Here is a 19,655-nt window from a genome sequence, read left to right as displayed (position 1 = left end):
GCGGGGTCTTCGCGAACGTCCGACCGGTGTCGATTACCATGTCGTATTTGGCGCGCGGAAGCTCGTACGGTCGCGCCTGCTCCATGCGGGTCGAGATGAACGTCCAGTCACCACCAGCAGCGTACTGGCGCTCGATCGCCGTCCAATGACTCGCGATGCTCTTCGAGCTCGTCATCGGCACTCTACCAAGGATCTCTCCGAGGTCGCCTACCGCTGTGCGGAAGACGTCGAGAGTCCGGAGCACTTTGTGCGCCAAAGCACGATAATTCTCAACGTGACTGTTCCACGTTGAGAATTATCGTGCTCTGTCAGAGCGGCTCCTAGCCGTCGAGCAGGCGAATTCGTCACTTCGTGCGACGGCGGAGCGCTTTGCGCGGTTGAAAGTGGAAATCGTTGCACTCCGTGCTCAAACCCAATTGCTGCTTTGGTTTCTGGCTGGTCGAGCGCCTATGGGTGCTGCCCCGACGCCAAAGCTTTCGCGTTCACTTGCACCGGATCCCGGTACGGCTTAAGCAAGCCCACATAAAACACCGGGTGGATGCGTATCCTTCTTGGAAGGTTAAACGTATACGCAAGTCCCCGCTTTGCCACGACCTTAAAAGATTTGATAAATCGCGGACGCAGCTTCGTTCTAAAGACAGCAGAAACTGCATGTGTGGGAAGATATTTAGCATTCAATAAGACCAGATCTCCGACCTCATAGTTTTCAACATTTCTTCTGCTTCTTCCGTCTGCATGTTTTTTACATGTATTGGATTTCAGCCATCGCATCGCGAACATGTCGCGAGACACTCAGTCTGGTAGAAGGAAGTTATCGACTTCTTAACGCACGGTAACGGGGCTGAAATCAGCTAGCCGTTCGGCTCTACCTCTCCCACTAAGTCCTGAGTAATGGGATGGCGGCGTCAGTGGGTCGCGAGGATTAATAAGCTCGTTCACGTAGAACGGCGTATAGCCGGTAGATGAAATGCACTGCATTGGTTAGAGCAAACTTTTCGAGTGGCAACATAGCACTCCAGCGCTTCGGCGTCTCATCGCTGCGAAGAACGTCTTCAGCGACGCGATTCACGCGCTCAGTTTGACCATCGGTCTGCGGATGGTCCGTTGTCGACATATCTATCTTGGTGCCCAGCACCCTGAAGAATATAGACCAAAACTTCCCAGTTAGACGTGGGTCTCTATCGGAGATAATTGACCCCGAAAGTCCATGTTGTCGAAAGACACGATCGACAAGCAGTGTCGCTGTACCCACACCGTTGATAGTGTCCGACACTGCTGCAAGATGAGCCATCTTGTTCAAACGGCCCACAAAGACCACCACACCTGTGTTGCAGCCGAATCCTTTGGCAGGCCAAACACAAAGTTCATACTCATCGATAGCAAACACACGGAGTTATCGGCGAACTGGCCAGCGACGCCGCCGCATTCAGAGAGGGTTTCACCCTCTGACATGTCTTACACGTGCCAGATATGTGCACGTCCATTTGTACAGCTTAGATCACCAGTATTGTCCGAGTTTCCAATCTCCTTGCTTCCGAGAGCCTGAAGCAGTGCTACACACATATCATCACCCACGTATGCGGCGCTGATCAAATCCGTTACTGACGACGTCACCGTCGTGACATTAGCAAGCTCATAATCAGGTCTGCGTGACAACGCATCAGCCAAAGCATTCTGCATTCCTGGCTTATACTTTATTTCGAAGTTATATTCTGCGATGAAGGAGAGCCACCTGGCTATCCTATGCGAGATGTGAGGCGACTGTGTCGCAGTGCGTAATGACGCATGATCTGTGTAGATCACAAACGACTTGGAACCGAGCAGGTGCACCCTAAACTTGACAAATGCATACTTCATCGCAAGTAATTTCCTGTCGTGAACTGGGTAGTTTCTCTCTGCAGCCTTAAGCTAGCGAGATTCGAACGCGATCACCTGATCTCACCCCTCGGCGTCTGCTTGTAGCAGTGCACAGCCAATGGCAAATCCAGAAGCGTCACAGACAACACTAAGAAGACGATCGAGGTCAGGCAACGCCAGTATAGGTGCATGGAGGAGGCTGTCTTCGACCCTTTTAGAATCCGCCCGATGCTCTATGTTCCAACATCTATCCTGATCCCTTTGGCGGAGATTCGCCAATGGCCGTGCCATTTTCGCATGATTTGCGCCATATGTGTGCAAGTAGTTGGTGGGGCCAAGCCATTTGCGCAAGTCCTTTTTGTTCATTGGAACCGGCCAGTTTACAATGGCCTTGACCCTAGCGGGATCCGGTCGATGGCCACACTACTGATGAAGCACCCTAAAACGTAAATCATTTCCGCGCCGAAGATGCACTTACCGGCATTAGTATACAGCTTATTCGTGCGCATGCACTCGAGCACCGTTCTCAAATGGACGATGTGGCTTTCCACATCTGTCTTACCATTACCCGCTCGACTGTGGACGAAGGTGTCGTCGAAATGTGTCTGTGCATACGCCCAATGGGGCCTAAATAGTTGCGTCACAAGACGAATAAATGTTGCTGGTGCATGACAGCCCTTGGGGCATCACCAGCCACTTCCAGAGCATCCGCTCGAAGAACTCACCGGCGGAATATCACTCGCTCTCATGAGCAATTGGTATTAACCATAAACCAAGTTGAATGCGATGTACTGTGTACAGCCAACCATATTGTTCCGGAGCGCATCATTTCTAGAAATCGGCGTCTGTGCCGGAATGGTGGCCGCGTTTAGCTTATTGTAAGCGTGTACGATACGCCACGCGCCGTTCGGCTTCCGGACTCAAAACGTGGGTGTCGCATGGGGAATTTGCTCTCACGCTCCGTTCTTGACTCGTGCTTCGCACGGAAAAAGGTGTCAATGACGTCACACTGCTCTTTGGCAGGGGCCATTGGCATGTTACGCAGTATTTATTTCCCGGAACCAGGTCAATCTCATGACGCAAACCTCGGTTCGGAGGTTAGACCGACGACGGGTCTTTGGAGACGACTTCTTGGAATTTCTTTACCAAAAGGATAATACGGATTCGAGTGACAGGATCGAGGATCCCCTTTGTGCGTTCAGCACCCCTTAGTGTACTCCAGGACAGCTTCATCCAGAAGCGACAACGAGTCGATCTCCTCTTCCGATCGTATGATGACCATCTCGGCCAAACTGCCTGTCTTCAGAGCACCGTCAAACTCTTCGAAGGACATCTCTTCCAGCTCAAGAAGAGTATCCACCGCGGGAATAGCCTCGAAAGTGATGCCACCGTCTTCCTCTCCCGTCATACCGTTGACAATGGTATAAAGCTGTGCACTATCGTCCACGGTGGACACACCCTGGGTCAGGATCGATGCCCTGGGTCTTGCAAATATCATATAGCTCCACCGTCTCCTCCCTATGGAGCTCTTACGTCTCATCGAGACCCGTGGAAACACGCACTCAGCGTCGTCCAGTATCCTTACTCCCTGCTTTATCGGAGCCTTGATGTTATTAAGAACATCCGACGACGAGCTGCTATTTCGGGGGCCCGACTACTTAGACGCCTAACGATCGAGTAATCGCGTCCTTCGCTTCTGTAGCGGGATCCGCCGAGCGGAAGCCATATTCCACACGAGGGTCGAGGATCGACCACGGATGCGCGCGCATGGGAGCCGACCTGCGGGCAGCATTCAGCTGCTGCTTCTGTGCCTCGTCGAGGTAATTAGTAATGATACCACTTCCCACGGAAGTCGAGAGTTCCAGGAGCGAAAACGGTGCTCGCATGATTTGAACAGGGCTCATGTCGCGCCGCTGGGGCACTTCGCCCTCTTTTTCCTCCCATTCTGGGAATGGAGGCTTCCTCTAAATTCTCGACGGGGTGATCCATCGCCTGTGGCGGGCGCGGTGCGCTGTCTAAAGTTGCACCGCGTGTAGGAGACGAAGAAGGGCTCTTCCCGCGGGCGTTCTCGGAACCATCGAGGCTAGGTGTCTTCCGTGTCTTTGACTTAGGGCTCATTGAGTAGAGAATTTGTGGAAAAGGTCCTGGTGATGTTGTGGCGTCTTAGACACGCGAGCCTCGTTCAAGGCGACAGCTGATGTGACTGCACAATGGTGTGGCTACACTTGAAGAGAAAGTCAGTATGTGGCTGAACTGCCAGTAGTTATACATTTAATCAGGTTTTACTAAATAGGAGATCCTATACATTTAGATATAGACGGCTTTGCCGCAAATAAAAACCGAGAGATGAATAAGTTTACGCTTCAAAATTAGCTTGGATTAAGATTGTAATCACTCTTGGAGTAAGCGGATTGCAGTCCGCTACACTCGTACTGGCTCCAACTATAGAAGGAAGGTCGGTGACCTCAACCAATCTCCCTCTAAGCGAAAGAGCTACGGCAGCCCCGCTGCAAGACGAGTTCTCCTCGAGTCTGATACATTGTTTAAGAAGGATAGTTGTTTAGGCACAAATTTTGCCTTGAGTTATTCAGTGTTTGTTATGGGTCAGCGTTCGAAGACACCTACTAGCGCTCATTATTGCACTTATCGCATTTAATCGTTACGTAAGCGCCTTATAGCGAGCCAAAAGTATTTGTGTACAGTAATCATCATCAGCATGATCGAACGAGGCTCGTCTTCAGACGAACGGGCAATGGGTTATATTTATCTATCATGACCTACTATTTGATATCACAGCTTTTGTCATGGTTTATTCCAATAAATTATCTATATTGAAACGAAACTGGTGGTAGATTTTCGAAAGATAGATATCTGTATAGAAATTATGTAGATTTTTATTATTTAAAGCGTTTACTTGGCTCCAAAACGTTTCCATATAGAGAGTTTGTCATAAAAGGTTAATATGTGCTAATCAAGCTTACAAAAATGGATCGAGAGAACACACCACAGAAGCAGCGGCAAAAGGTAGGTGAGCTCAGCTGCTTACAGCACATTATATGTACCAATTAGATTTTTTACACAACTGTGCAGCGCAGTAGCAGTAATCGCCGCGTCAACACCGGCTTCACAGCTCATGATGCTCTATCTCGAGCCGGTACGAACTCAGCTTCGGGTCCCAATCGAGCGTTTCGGACCCGCAATCGCACGGCAGCTCCTACTGGCCCTGCAGCTGCTTCTGGACAACCAAGAACGCCCTCTATGTTACTTCGACCCAACTCAAATGGTGCTTCAGGGCTCACTGGGGTACTCTACGAACCAGATGCTTCTCGACGCAGCCGCAGCGTCGTAGATCGAGATATCCACTTGCAAACCAACACTCGATCGAACACTATAGACCGACACGGCTCGAAAGCAAGCTTAAATGGGATTACACGTCCATCAACTCCCTCCAGGATCGTTCCACCATATTCGATTGTGAAACTTATTACCCCTCAAATGCAATTTTCAACAGATTTATCGGTTAAGTTGGGAAATTGTTTGGAACTCGAGAATTTTAAAGTAATTGGAGTTTTCGGATTGGAAGGTGTCGGCAAATCCACCATCTTATCGCTGTTGTTGCCAGAAAAGATGAAAGAAATGAATTTGTTTCCCATTCGAAGTTTCGAGGCTGCGGTGATGGATCGACATGAGACGACAGGAGTGGATTTAGCCATATCAATGATAGGCGGAAAAGGCCACTCATTGATATTGCTAGATTCCCAACCATTGCTGAGCAGCTCAATGTTAGTAGATCTTTTGGAACGAAACGAATCTCAAAAGTTTGGTGCTCTCAATCCCGAACAACAGGTGGAGGTAGCATCATACCAACTCGCGGTGTTTTTGAGCGCAATTTGCCATTACGTGGTGTTTGTTCATGATGATTTGGCGTACCAAGTTTCGGCTCGTGACCTTTTACGGAACATCGAACGCAAGTTAATGCAATGCCGACTACCAAGTGTATCGGGCAACAATCACAGACATGCAGCACAGCTACTCTATATAGCCAATAACATGACAGAGTCCGACTTATTGTACCGCGAAAACGAGCTGTTTTCAGCTCACGAGCGTGCACTTGAGTCTGTGTGGTCCCATGCACTGGTCCGCGTGCCATATAAGCTGTCGACTTACAGTGATGTTGTCGATGACGATAAAAATGCCCTTCATGTGGCGTCTTTTGTATTTCCACACCAGACTAACGCTCGAGCAGCGTCAGCAGTGCTAACGACTGAACAGAAAACGAAAAATGATCACGAGACGACAAATTTGTCTTTCGACACGAATAAGTACTCGAACTTTGATGAAATTGCTGAAGACTTTCAACGTTTTGTTCTGGGTCTCCCGAGCTCTCCAGCATTTACGTCGCAATCAGCTATAAGTCCCGAGTCGAAGGCACAACCACGACACGCACTTTCTTTGCGTGAATGGCTTAGCAATGCTTCTCGAGTTTTCGAGGCTTTGCGCAAGGCAAGTTGCTTCACGGCTGAGTTCACCTCGTCGAGGGACTACATTTAAGACGGTATGGAAACTCTACGTTCGTTCAAGAAGTTTAGGGTAGCGGTGGCAAAGCACTTCCTCGGTCGCTTATATATTAAATTGCTATTACCGTACGAATATCTGAGAAGTGAACACCATCGGCTGTTAGTACAGAAATACGCCGCTTGAACTGATTGTGATTGTAACGATCGGTCTTTTTAATTGTGTCATCAATGCCGACTAAGGAAATAGACCTTTCAAGATATGGCTACAATCTGGGTACTTTTTGTCCTAGGCCTCACTTGTTCATGGACGCACGCCGTACCGCTGGTGGAAAATTGGTACCTCCCAACACGTTGCAATGATGGGTCTCAATCTAGTGTATGTCAAAACTATGAACGCTGTAAAGCGACTCACCGCTGTAATCGAGGAGACGAAGACTACGACGTTGAAGCTGCAACTCTTAAGAGTTACACAAGAGAATTTAAAGAAGGAGAGCGGGAGCCTATTGCACTTCTAAACGACTTTGAAGACTGGAAGTCAGGAACACATCACTGGAAATTTCAGCACCGAGGTAGCGTTACCAATGACAGCATCTTGGAGCCAGATACTTGGATCGGGTGGGACACATTCACTTTTCCTGTCATCGGATCGCTGGAACTCGCCTCGGGGGAGTTATTGTTCGACACGGATGAAGTGACTTTGCGTGGCGATATCCAGCTGGATGGCATTTTGACAACGACGCGACTTGGTGGAACTTCCGTCGCGGTGTTCAATTTCATTACTGTGTATATCGGAAACGGAGTCCGTGTCCGCTTTCAAGGGAATCGAGCAATTGCCATTTTGAGTCGAAGTAGCTTTATCGTGGATACTGAGTTGCGTTTGCGGCCAGGTACGCTCGGTGGCTTCCCTGGAGGTGGTCTTATCGGTGCGAGTAACAATCGAAATGGGCCAGGAAGCTCCAATGTTCGTGTATATGTAAAGACTCTCTCGACATGGGGCAAACACGTGGCCGAAGTGCAAGAGATTGAAACTTCTACAGCTAGCGGGCAACGTATTCAAGGATACTTTGTACTCCAGTACCCTAGTAATACGAGTCTTGGCCTGATGACGTCGTCGATATCGTATGCTGCAACGGCGCTAGACGTACGGCGTCGATTGGAAACTGCGTTCCCGGATATTGGAGAGATCAACGTTGAGCGCGACGATCAGCTTGAGCAAGTGCCTGAGATTGGTCGACTGTGGCGTGTGACCTTTTTGTCAGCAGTTGGGAATGTCCCTCAGCTTCAAGCTAAAAGTTTTCTTTCCGGATTAGAGACAAAAGTAATCACACGAACGATTGTAAACGGCAACGAACTCTCGGGATCGTTCCGCCTGACATTTCTAGACACTAGCACGCGCTCGCTGGCTCATGATGTATCACCTGCAAACCTTCGAAAGGCATTATTAGAAGACTTACCTGTGCTTATTGATGCCCGTGTCGCGCGGACAGACGCTAATGGCCAATGTCTACAAGGCTCAACATTTGCAGATCAAACCGCAAGCTCATCGATAATTGCGCTCGATTCAAATGTTGATGAAAGAGTGTATCGAGCGTCGGAATGGCAGGTACCGGAACAAGAACTTGCTGGAATTGCAGATAGTACGAAAACATCTCAAGTGGGACGCTGTCGTGCAGGTCGTGGTAGTGCCGGAGGTTTTGTTTGGAAACTGCAATTCTGGACACGAGAGGGAAATCTAGAAGCCACGTCGCCAAGCTCCAGCTCAATGTTAGATATTTTACCTCCCGCTGCTTTGACAGTGAATGCCTCAAATATTCAAGGCTTTCAAGCAACGGCTGAAGTTGTTGATTCTCAGTGCTTCTCACTCGCTTTCGGTGGGTCTGGGGCTTCATTTTCTCGCTCCGGCGGTGCTGGCTACACTCCGTTGTTTGGTCCGACGTATGCAGATGAATTAGTGACAGATCTGCTGGGTGGAAGCGGAGGGGCAGGAGGCGGACTGGAACCATTCGATGTGTTTCCTATCCTCGAGCCAACACAGGGTGGTGCTGGTGCCGGTGCCGTGATGATTTCGGCAGTAAATGATATTCTTTTTGGTTCTAATGCTCTCATTATCGCGAACGGAGGGAATGGTAGTGCAGGCTTTACACCAGGAGGTGGCGGTTCTGGTGGCTCAGTGTTGATAGTAAGTGGGGCCACGGTGTCGAATTACGGCGTACTAGAAGCCACGGGCGGTCACGGAGGACTTGGATTTAATATGGACGTCGGTGGGGGTGGAGGAGGCAGTGGGGGTCGAATTACCATCTATGCGCAGAGCTATTCATCGTGGGGAGCTGGAAGCCTACTTGTTAGTGGAGGTTTATCAATGGATCAAGGTAGAAATGGCAATGAAGGATCTGTGAACGTCAAAGTTCGCACCAATTTGACCATGCAAATAGATGGTACTATAGGAGCTGCTGGAACAGCCAAGTCTCTCCTGGTGCATGGCAGTGAAGGATATGCTAGTCAATCGTCATCTTTATCGTCACAAGAAAATCAATTTATTCAAAACGGACCCCGATATGTACTTGACGAAGCCAGTCAACCTACTCGTATCTCGTACTTTGTTCGAGTCGGTAATCTCAAACGTGGCGCACTCGACACTAACCGTGGGGCTATCTTTGTAATTCATGCAAGTGATGCGGCAGACAATGAAGCCATGATCTCCGTCGCACTGATCGATGGCAGCTTTGCGCACGAGGCAAACACGTTGGAATTGCCGCGGCAATTTTTTCAGGACAAACTACAAACTGAGCGTTGGTACAAACTAGACGTGACACTCGATTGGCAATCACACACGTACTCGATCCGGTTAAATGACGTTTTAAAGGTTAATACAGCTGCTTTCCAAGGCGAAAGCGTTGCGGCTTTAAGTCTTAATAACCTTCATGCCATGTCTACCTGGTGGGACGAAATCTACGTTGGAGTTGACTACTTGCTAGGGTTCACATGTCCCTGGGTCCAACAAATTACGGATGAGACTAATGATGGAACGAACGAGGGGGCACTTCTTACGAAGAAGCGTTCTTGGCGTAAGTTATGGGCTGAGAGTATCCAGAAGCCATTTGCTACATCATACCATCCCATGGTTCGTCATGAAAGTCATTTGTCAAGACAAGAAGTGTACAATCACGATAATGGTGGACTTGCTCCATTTGATGGCGTGCCACATCGAGCTTTTTTTAATGACGTTCAAGAGCAGGAGAGTGAGAATCCAGATCAAGGTAGCTACGAGGAGCAACAAGCTAAGATCGTAGCGGGGAGCGATGAAGAGGAAGTGATATCATATGCTGAAATGCTGACCATCGAAAATCTTCCACTTGATCGAACTATCGTGGAGCCACTGGAAACTAGTTTCGAGTGGGAGGGGAGTGTGGGTGCAACAAGTGCTGACGACGTGGCTTTTGAACCTGATGTCTCAATCTCTCCAAGTGTGTATTGGTATTCAGAGGTCTTGAATATGAGCACTGGTCGTGGAGCCATTGGTGCTTGTTCAAGTATTGACTACAATGAATGGCGGAATGAAGGTCTTATGCTTCATTTTGATAATCTAACGGACCCTATCGGAAACCATCTCAAAGAGGGTGGTGGCCTACTTGGTGATCGTCCCAAGGTTATTTTTAATCGCCTTACCAAGCAATTTGTAATGTGGATGCACGTTGATAATGCTTCAGTTTCTAGAGTAAATACTATGGGTCTTGCAGGGATTGCAAGTAGTGAATATCCCAATGGTCCCTTTTCGTTCCACCATAGTCAATACCCAGATGCAGCACCGTTGGAAGCACCAGGAGGAATGAGTATCAACGAAACCTATGACCAGACGCTCGCTACTATCTCGACAGCCAACACACAAGATGCAGTATACCTCATCCGAACCTACTACAAAACGGTCGAGTACTGGTTACCTCGTCCTGTGATGGACCCACTCTGGCAAAGTGTGCAAAAGCCAAGCGAGACAAAGCCTGGAGAAACAGTGACTGACTTTGGGATTAATTACCATAGAGCGTTCTACCACACGGGTTACGACGATCCAACAGATATTTATTTGCAGCGGTGGAGAATGGAAGACATACCGTGGCAAGTTATTTGCTGCTCTCCCACAAATACTAGTGATTGCATCTCTGTCACGGATGTACCACAACGACCGGAAGATATTTGTCCGAATGGTATGAAGAAGAAGACCATTGTAGGTCAAGCGCAGACCCAATCTCGCAATGCGACAACACCCGCTCTAGTGACGTCGCGTTATAAGGATCCAAATGATGGTGACAACAACGCGATCGCCTCAACATCTGTACTCTCTTCTACGTCTTGGGGATTACCAGTGCAAAGCACGATACCATGGCGAGACAATTACTTTGATGCTCTCAGCACGAACATCACACTATTCATTTTCAGTCGATTTGCCGCACGCCATGTTAGTAAGAGCAATCAAACGATCGATTACACAATTTCTAGAGAAGAAAACGTGTCACAAAACATTATTTTAGTAAATGACTCGGAGGTTTTGGATGAATTATTGGGTTCATTGGGTGTTCCAATAAGTTTGGATTTCAAAAGCAAGTATTCTTCCTTTGACCTTGCCGAGATTGACCGAAATAGTGATGGGAAGATCACATCTTATGAAATAGCACAGCTGGAGGAGCAAAGAGCGCTCAACAAGCTCACAGCTGATCTGGTCAATGCGCTACTTGCGGACTTTAACATCATGAAATGGAGACAAGTGGAAATTCTGGATGCAAACAATGACAAGGTGATCATGTTTCAGGAGTTTGAAAATTGGCTGGGAGCTGATCCAAATTTACTCTTTGACCGCTTTGATTCTGACAAAAATGGCTATCTGGATGAAGCTGAACTGGCACAATTGCTCGTGTATCGTCAAATACCAAGGTTAGATACCATCATCTTCTTGCTCGATCCTTCGTTCGACGGTCGCGTATACTACGAACGATTTCGGTCGCTCCTTGTTGAAGTTCCTGACTACATGTTCAAGGTGTATGACTTAGATAATTCTAATACGCTCTCTCAAACTGAGATCAGTCTTATCGTTCACGATCTTGGTCCAGATCTGGCGATTCCAGAAGTGTTTGAAATTCTTAAAAACATCACTTCAAATGCCATTTCGAAGACTGACTACGCCACTTGGCTCAGTGCCGCGACTAGTCTCGTTGGTGATATTCGCAACAAGCTGAAAGTGGACAACGCTATTCATGCCACTGGTCCCGACCGCCTGGTGGGACCACTGCACGTCGTAGAGCGACGACGAGCCAAGTATGTAGCCATCAGTGCGCTCACTGAAGATTATCTTCACACTCGGGGTCTTTTGCGTGAGGTCGAAGGCGATTTTGAAGGACGAGAGGCACTCATTAACTTTTTTGCCTTTAGTGAAGGTCTTTTTGGTCTCACTGATGCTTCGGATGGAGCTGTTGCCGGTGACGAGATCAGACCGTTTCGTGAATTTCTGTCACCGGCAATGGTGCACGATCGACCTTCATACTGGAATGGTCGACACTGGGAAGATTTTCAATCAGCTCCTCCGTTATTCACGTATGGCTCGCAGTGCTTCCATGTCGCTGGCCTGAATGGAAATATAGCAGACGAGGACATCAGTGGCTGCTTACCGTGCCGCACGACGTCGCCATACGCTTCAGATGTAGTCGATCAATACCAAACATTTAATGGAAGTACTGCGCATTGTCAGCCACAGGAAGAGCTAGACGCTTATATGACAGAAATTGGCCAAATAGTGGCCACCCAGCTTCAGTATCAGCAGTAAGCTCAATTTGGACCACAGGGACTATAGATGTCGTCATGCTACATTCATCTTTTACTTCATGTGAAATGTATTTAATTGTGGACGGCAACGTAGTTGACAAGCTTGGGATTCACTGCGCGTAACACTGCACAGTTGAAAATTTCGTCCATCTTAAGTCGGACGATTTCCTTGGAAGATTTGTAAGACCGCTAAATAATACTGTTCTTGTTGATAGCACTGAGAGGTGCGGACTGGTGAATTTGCTGACGTTGTGACGCATGTCGATGATAACAAAACATTAGAGGTAACAGCTTTTCGACAAAATGTTATATTGTGGCTGCCCAATACTTAGATGATGACGTGGGCATACACTGCTGAGAAGATCTTCAGTGCTAGAGAATTCCGTGAACTGTTTTACTTCTCATATGCCCGTAAATTTGGCCATGTAATGTCTTAAAAATTAATTTAAGCGACTAAGGCGATGATACTTATATTCATCCTCTGTTTTTGGAAAGGGATGGTGCATACTAAAGATTGATAAGCTTCGTTGCTCCACTTGCCGCCTTTTTTCTCCAGAAAGTTTATAGTGCAACTTGTTACGATATGTCAGAAATCAATGACACAAGGGGTAAAGTAAGCACATTAGGTAACCAGTAGCCAAAATAATTAATAAGTTTGCACAATTCGCTTTTGACGTTGGCCGTTTTTCGGACACAAAGTCAGCACCGAGCGGAGATTTGCATTCTATTGGATGGTTCAATGCGTCGCCAGATACTGTTATTCATACAAACTCGCCAAGGTTTTATTCCCGCGCCTATCAATTGCCTTACGTCACTCTGCATTCCGCACTCCTAGCAGCAAGCAGTGGCCAGTCTGCAGCTTCGAACGCTTGGCGTCGACGCATTATCCATGAGTGACTCAGATAGTAATGTACGTCATGTTGTTCTCTGTCAGTTCATACCTCACTATATTTGTAATAATTTTCCTAAACCATAACTCACTAAGACTTGTATCATTTTTTTATGATGTGCCTTTGTTTAGATCATGGCAGTGGCGCCCACTAACATCAAGACGAAACTCGCAGCACCTCGTAAGAAAAAAACTACTGGAGCATTGAGTAAAGCCACGACTGGCGCTAAGAAGACGCAGATCAAGAAGGCAAAGGCACCTGCCAAGAAGAAGAAAAAGACTAGCGATGATTCGGACAGCGAAGCCTCGGATGATGCGAGCCCTGCTTATGATGTAAACGACAGCGGCGATGAATTAGTACCGGCCACCAGTGCAGACGATGATGGCACGCCTAAGCAGAGCATTGAGCAGATTTACCAGAAGAAGACACAGCTGGAGCACATTCTACTGCGTCCTGATACCTACGTGGGCTCAATTGAGCATGTGGAGCAGAATATGTGGGTATTTGACGAGACAAATAAGCGAATGGCAATGAAAAAAATCAGCTTTGTCCCTGGTTTATATAAAATCTTTGATGAAATTATCGTCAACGCGTGCGACAACAGGCAGCGCGACAAGTCCATGAACATTTTGAAGGTCACGATTGATGTGGAGAACAACGAGATTTCCGTCTGGAACAATGGCAAGGGTATACCGATTGTACTTCACAAAGAGCACAAGGTTTATGTGCCTGAGTTGATCTTCGGCCACTTGCTCACGGGCAGCAACTTCGACGACAAAAAGAAGAAGACCACAGGTGGACGCAATGGATACGGAGCCAAACTTGCTAATATTTTCTCTAACGAGTTTGTGGTTGAAACGGCCGATTCTAGTACGAAACAACGATACAAACAAGTTTTTGAAAAGAATATGAGCAAGAAAAATCCGCCGTCCATTACCAAATGGGCGCAGAAAGATTTTACATGTATCTCGTTCAAGCCTGATCTGGAACGGTTTAAGCTTACCTTTCTTAATGACGACATCGTCTCACTGTTCAAGAAACGTGTGTATGATGTCGCAGGCGTCTCAGGTAAAGGACTTAATGTTTATCTCAACGGAGATAAGATTTCTATCAAGTCGTTCCCGCAATACGTTGCTTTGTACCCTGGGCCTCGTGGATTTGAAGCAGAGACAAAGGGTGATGAGGACTCGCATTCAGAAGAAAATAGAGACGACGACGATTATAGTGAGGAGAAGCCGAAAAAGGCCAAGACTAAGCCTTCAAACGTTACGAAGAACGGCGTGATTTTCGAGAAACCGGATGAGCGCTGGCAGGTAGGTGTCGGAATGAGTGAAGATGGGTTCCAGCAAGTAAGTTTTGTCAACGGTATTTGTACAACAAAAGGGGGTCAGCACGTTTCGTATATTGTGGAACAAATCACGACAAAACTCGTCAATGTGCTTAAGAAAAAAAATAAGGGTGAGGCTGTTAAGCCAAACTACATCAAGAATCATATGTCTGTTTTCGTGAGCGCGCTGATCGATAACCCCGCCTTCGACTCTCAGGTTCGTTAAGCTTTGTATCATGCCATAAAGCAATCAAACAACAATTGCTGATTTTCAAATTCTACAGACTAAAGAAACACTGACAACAAGAGCTAATAGCTTTGGCTCAACGTTTAATTTGAGCGATAAGTTTTTGAAGCAACTTGAGAAAAGTGGTCTCGTAGAGAAAATTCTCTCATTTGCTGCATTTAAGCAAACTGCAGAGCTGCGGCGCAAAGGTGGTGGTAGTGGCAAGCGGTCTCGCCTCACTGGCATTCCTAAGTTAGATGATGCCAATCACGCTGGTACGGCAAAAAGTAAGGATTGCACGCTGATCATTACAGAAGGAGATTCGGCTAAAACAGTGGCTGTGGGTGGTCTCGCTGTCGTTGGACGAGACTATTATGGAGTCTTTCCATTACGTGGAAAAATGCTAAACGTTCGTGAAGCTAGCCACTCGCAGATTTTAAAGAACGAGGAAATTCAAAATGTGGTCAAGATTCTTGGTCTCAAGTATGGTCAGACGTACGAGTCTACAAAGGGCTTGCGCTATGGCCATTTAATGATTATGACAGATCAGGACCACGATGGAAGTCATATTAAGGGTCTTGTGATCAATCTTATTCACCATTTCTGGCCCTCGCTTTTGCATGTGGATGGCTTTTTGCAGGAATTTATTACTCCGATTGTCAAGTGCACCAAGGGCCGAATGAAGGAGGTGTTTTATACGATGCCCGAGTACGATGCTTGGCGTGAAAGAACTAATCAGGGTCGTGGCTGGATGATCAAGTACTATAAGGGTCTCGGTACGAGTACAGCCGCTGAGACCAAGGAATATTTCTCAGATTTGCCGACGCACCAGATTGGATTTACGTACGACGGAGATGGAGATGCGGATGTAATTGACATGGCATTCTCAAAGAAGCGTGTTGAAGACCGTAAGGACTGGCTTCGAGGATACGAGCCTGGTACCCACGTGGATTACGATGTTGACGAAATGGGCTACACTGAGTGCGTTTTCAGCGCTGGCATAGCTCTTATTATTTATCAATCTAATGATGTCCTTGTTGAATCTTACCAGATTTGTTAACAAGGAGCTTATTCTTTTTTCCATGGCCGATAATATTCGCTCAATTCCTAGTGTCATGGATGGATTTAAGCCATCTCAGCGGAAGGTGCTTTTCAGCTGCTTTAAACGTAACCTACGGGTAAGCCACTCTAAGCAGCTAGTAGAACATGATATCACAATCTAATATTCTTTTTGTGAACATAAGTCGGAGCTTAAAGTGGCGCAATTGGCGGGTTATGTGTCTGAACACTCCGCGTACCATCACGGTGAACAGAGTTTGCAAGGCTGTATCGTAAATATGGCACAAGACTTTGTTGGTAGCAATAATATTCATCTGTTGTCCCCTATCGGTCAATTTGGTACACGTCTGATGGGCGGTAAGGACGCGGCCAGCGCTCGTTACATCTTTACTAACTTGGAGCAGCTGACACGCGTAATTTACGACACCTCGGACAACGATTGTCTAAAATATTTGGTTGAGGATGGTCAATCAATCGAGCCCGAATGGTACATTCCTATAATTCCTATGGTGCTTGTTAATGGTAGTGACGGGATCGGAACGGGTTGGTCCACCTCCGTACCCAACTACAATCCTCTCGATCTCATCAAGGGCCTACGTCAATTGATCAATGGAGAGGAAATGATGCCGCTTACTCCTTGGTATCGTGGATTTACAGGTCACATCGTTGAGAAGACGAACTCACGCGGATCGGATAGCAGCAATTACATTGTTCAGGGTATTTACGAAGTTATAGACGAGAGCACGCTCGTAATATCCGAGCTTCCTGTAAAAACTTGGACTCAAACTTACAAGCAATTCTTGGAGGGGCTTCTCGAAGCTAATACTATCAAAGATTTTAAAGAAAATCATACAGACGTTAAGGTGCTGTTCACGATTACTATGGAGCCTAAGGCACTAAGTGACATTATGAAGGCCCCGGGCGGGATCGTGAAAAAGTTTAAGCTAGAATCTTCTCTGTCGACATCAAACATGCATCTCTTTGATCCGTCCGGACATATCAAGAAATATGAGAACCCAAAAGAAATAATGCAAGAGTTCTACACTATTCGTTTGGAGTACTATCAACACCGGAAGACGGCTATGCTTCAAAAGCTGCAGGATCAAATCAAGCTTCTTTCTAACAAGGCCCGTTTCGTTCTTTCTGTTGTAGAAGGCAGCCTTATTGTGAACAACCGCAAGAAAAAGGATCTGCTGGAAGAGCTTATTGCTGAAGGCTACGACCAAATAGCGCCCAAATTGAAGAAGAAGACTGACAGTGAGGAGTCGAACGAATCGGAAGACGAAGAAAGTAATATGACAGATGCTAGCAAAGGCTACGACTATTTGCTTTCCATGCGGATCTGGAGCTTGACAAAAGAACGTGTCGACAGTCTGCGTGCAGAGCTTGAGGACCGTAAAGATGAGTACACTGTTTTGGAAGGAAGAACAGTGCAAGATTTGTGGCTCACCGACTTGGAAGCTCTTGAAAAGATGATTGTTGATACCGAAGCAGAGCGAGAGAGAACTTTGTCCCACACTCCGAAAAAAAGGGCCGGTAAGGGCAAAAAGCCTGCTGCGAAGAAAAGAATGCGAAAGAATACTACTGGTGGAGACGACGATGACAATGATTATGACTTCGAAGTCGTGAGCTCACAGGCATCACGCAAAAAACCAAGAAATTTAGCTCAAAAGTCCTTGAAGAAGGAACCGTCTACGCGCAAGTCAACCAGCACAAAGGGGACTAGCACCAAATCAGGCCCCATCACGTCGTTTTTTAAGCCCAATAAGCCATCAGTTCGAGAAGACAGCGAAACAATTGTTGAAGAGCTTTCGTTGGCAGAACGACTTGCTCGAAGAATTAAAGTTTCTTCACAAAACGTGTCGGCTGCCTCAACTTCGAATGTCGTACGTAAATCAAAACCCGCCGTGACATTAGATTTGGCAAGCTCGTATGACGAAAATACTAACGTCAAGGACGACGAGGACGTTGAGGATGATATTTTTGCCATAGAGTCAATCGATGCCTCCAAAAAGTTAAAATCAGCGAAGTCGAAGGTTGCTGCTCAGAAGACAGCTCCGAAAAAGCCAGCGGCACCTAGAAAATCCAAAAAAGCTATCCCTGCAAAAAAATCTATACAAAAGTCGTCATTAGAAAATGAGAGTGAAAACAGCATGGACGAGATCAGTGGCGATGATGCTGATCCTTCTCCGGTCGCCCCTCGTCCAAAGCGTGAATTGCGGAAACAAAAGCGCATCGTCTACGACGAGATCTCAAGTGACGAGGATAAGGATGATAATAAGGAGGAAGAAAGTTTCGCTTTAGAGGATGACGCTGACGACAGTGATTTTGAGTGATTTGTAAGTGGTGGTATTTAGGGATGCCGCAATATCCATTGCTTCAATATACTTTTTGTTTTCTAAGGGTTCACTATGCCATGCTATGCCCCCAGCAAACTTGCAAACCTAGGACTCGTCGTACTCAATTTTGAATTGAAAAACGCTTTGATCGATGATGCATTGCGTTATTATGGTAATTTCTTTCGCAGTGAGCGAAATCTGAGAGTTTGTGCTTCTCAATTTTTTTGATGTCATCCGCTTAAACAAGACTCAGTGTGAGGTAAAAGGGTGCGAATACATGGATGTGGTTTGGGACAATGTAAATAGATGATTTGTGGAGTTTGTGCACCCAGCTAACCGAGCTGTTTATTACACTACCAGTTGCCATTCACATGTTTCACCGCTCATCCCTTTGTCAGAAGAGATGAGCGGTGAACTATGTATGCTGCAAAGTTTCGTTGAAGAGCGAAGGTGCTTTACAATATTTCCTGCGGGCAAGCTTTTTGAAGCATCTAATCGTACTGCGCACCCGCTTTGAAGCGATATCAAAATCTACATGCGGTCTACATGCAGAGATAAATTAGATTTTTTTTTGTGGCGAATATGTCGGGGAACACTTTTATTCTATCACGATAACAGATAAACACTGGGGAAACAAAAGCATCGATTCGGTTACAATTGTGAGAAAAGTGTCAGCAACAAGTTGTGGTCGAGCTCTCGCATTAATGCTGCTGGACATGCGTGCAGGAGGGTTGGCCCTCAGAAAACGTTTACTTTAGCGGATGATACAGTGATGTAGCTTTCCGGACGACCTCCATTGCATTGTCAACCGTCAAAGAGTATAGTGGTCTCGATACGGCTATGCGTGGGCATTTGCGCGGCCAGCTATCTATTGTGCCTACAACAACTTTATCCACTTCTTGTTGTGTTCACACCGGCAAATCCGCTTGTAAATATTCGTGATAATACAATCTAAATGGCGTTATTGGCAAATGCGTAGAAGACACATTTTTGTGTTAGTACATTAATTAAGTCGTTCATGTCTTCGCCTGGATCTCGTGGTGGCTGTAACGATGTAACATCCCTGCCGCCATGAAATCGCGACGTGGTAACCCGTGCAGCGGGGCTGCCGTTGCTTAACGCTTGAGGAAGCGTAATTTAGGTCACCGACCTTTCGTTCTATACTTGGAACAAGTATGAGATAGCAGATCGCAATCCGCTTACTCCAAGAGTAATTATTGCCTTACCCAAGGCTAATTACTCTTCCGTTTGAAACTCAGAACTGATTTTTATTTATCTTTTTTATCCTAATTTCAAAAGTTTAGATTTTCCTTACTATACTAAATATAAATAGTAAAATCTGAATACATGCATAACTACTGGCTACCTAGCCACATACCGTATTCTTGTTTGGGTGCAGTCACATCATGCACATCTCGTGTGACGCACACCCTTGTCACCAGGGTACGTGTATACCCGTTACATCCTCCCAAGATAAGATTGAGAACATTTACAGCTCCAATCGATTATTGCCTCAACGAGGCTCGCTTTCCGCTAGACACTGCAACTGAATTCATTGGTATTGAACGACTTCCTTGCTCAATGAGTCCTGTGTCCACGACACGAAAGTCACCAAGTCTCGCTGGTTCTGAG

At 46.7% G+C, this 19,655-nt stretch overlaps 4 protein-coding genes across 4 annotated transcripts; 3 read left to right on the top strand and 1 right to left on the bottom strand.

The window, feature by feature from the left end:
* Positions 1–922: 922 nt before the first annotated feature.
* Positions 923–3,265, bottom strand: PHALS_11833 (reverse transcriptase; the record flags this gene model as incomplete). The annotated part of the gene is made up of 4 exons (XM_024727267.1): positions 923–1,136; positions 1,197–1,341; positions 1,503–1,645; positions 3,063–3,265. 4 exons carry the CDS (start codon positions 3,263–3,265, stop codon positions 923–925), a joined length of 705 nt encoding a protein of 234 aa, XP_024577861.1.
* Positions 3,266–4,842: 1,577 nt separating this feature from the next.
* On the top strand, positions 4,843–6,408 carry PHALS_11832 (Uncharacterized conserved protein; the record flags this gene model as incomplete). The annotated part of the gene is made up of 2 exons (XM_024727266.1): positions 4,843–4,881; positions 4,948–6,408. 2 exons carry the CDS (start codon positions 4,843–4,845, stop codon positions 6,406–6,408), a joined length of 1,500 nt encoding a protein of 499 aa, XP_024577860.1.
* A 225-nt stretch (positions 6,409–6,633) lies between these two features.
* PHALS_11831 (carbohydratebinding protein) lies at positions 6,634–12,183 on the top strand (the record flags this gene model as incomplete). Its single annotated transcript, XM_024727265.1, has 1 exon — positions 6,634–12,183. The coding sequence occupies one exon, from the start codon at positions 6,634–6,636 to the stop codon at positions 12,181–12,183; it is 5,550 nt and encodes a 1,849-aa protein (XP_024577859.1).
* Positions 12,184–13,071: 888 nt separating this feature from the next.
* PHALS_11830 (dna topoisomerase 2) lies at positions 13,072–18,020 on the top strand (the record flags this gene model as incomplete). Its single annotated transcript, XM_024727264.1, has 5 exons — positions 13,072–13,092; positions 13,204–14,616; positions 14,684–15,606; positions 15,677–15,803; positions 15,870–18,020. The coding sequence occupies 5 exons, from the start codon at positions 13,072–13,074 to the stop codon at positions 18,018–18,020; spliced, it is 4,635 nt and encodes a 1,544-aa protein (XP_024577858.1).
* Positions 18,021–19,655: the final 1,635 nt, after the last annotated feature.

Source organism: Plasmopara halstedii, assembly GCF_900000015.1.
Source record: "Plasmopara halstedii genome assembly, contig: Scaffold_555, whole genome shotgun sequence".
NCBI lineage: Eukaryota > Oomycota > Peronosporomycetes > Peronosporales > Peronosporaceae > Plasmopara > Plasmopara halstedii.
The sequence above is the reverse complement of the archived record's forward strand: the minus strand, read 5'-3'. Positions and strand labels throughout refer to the sequence as shown.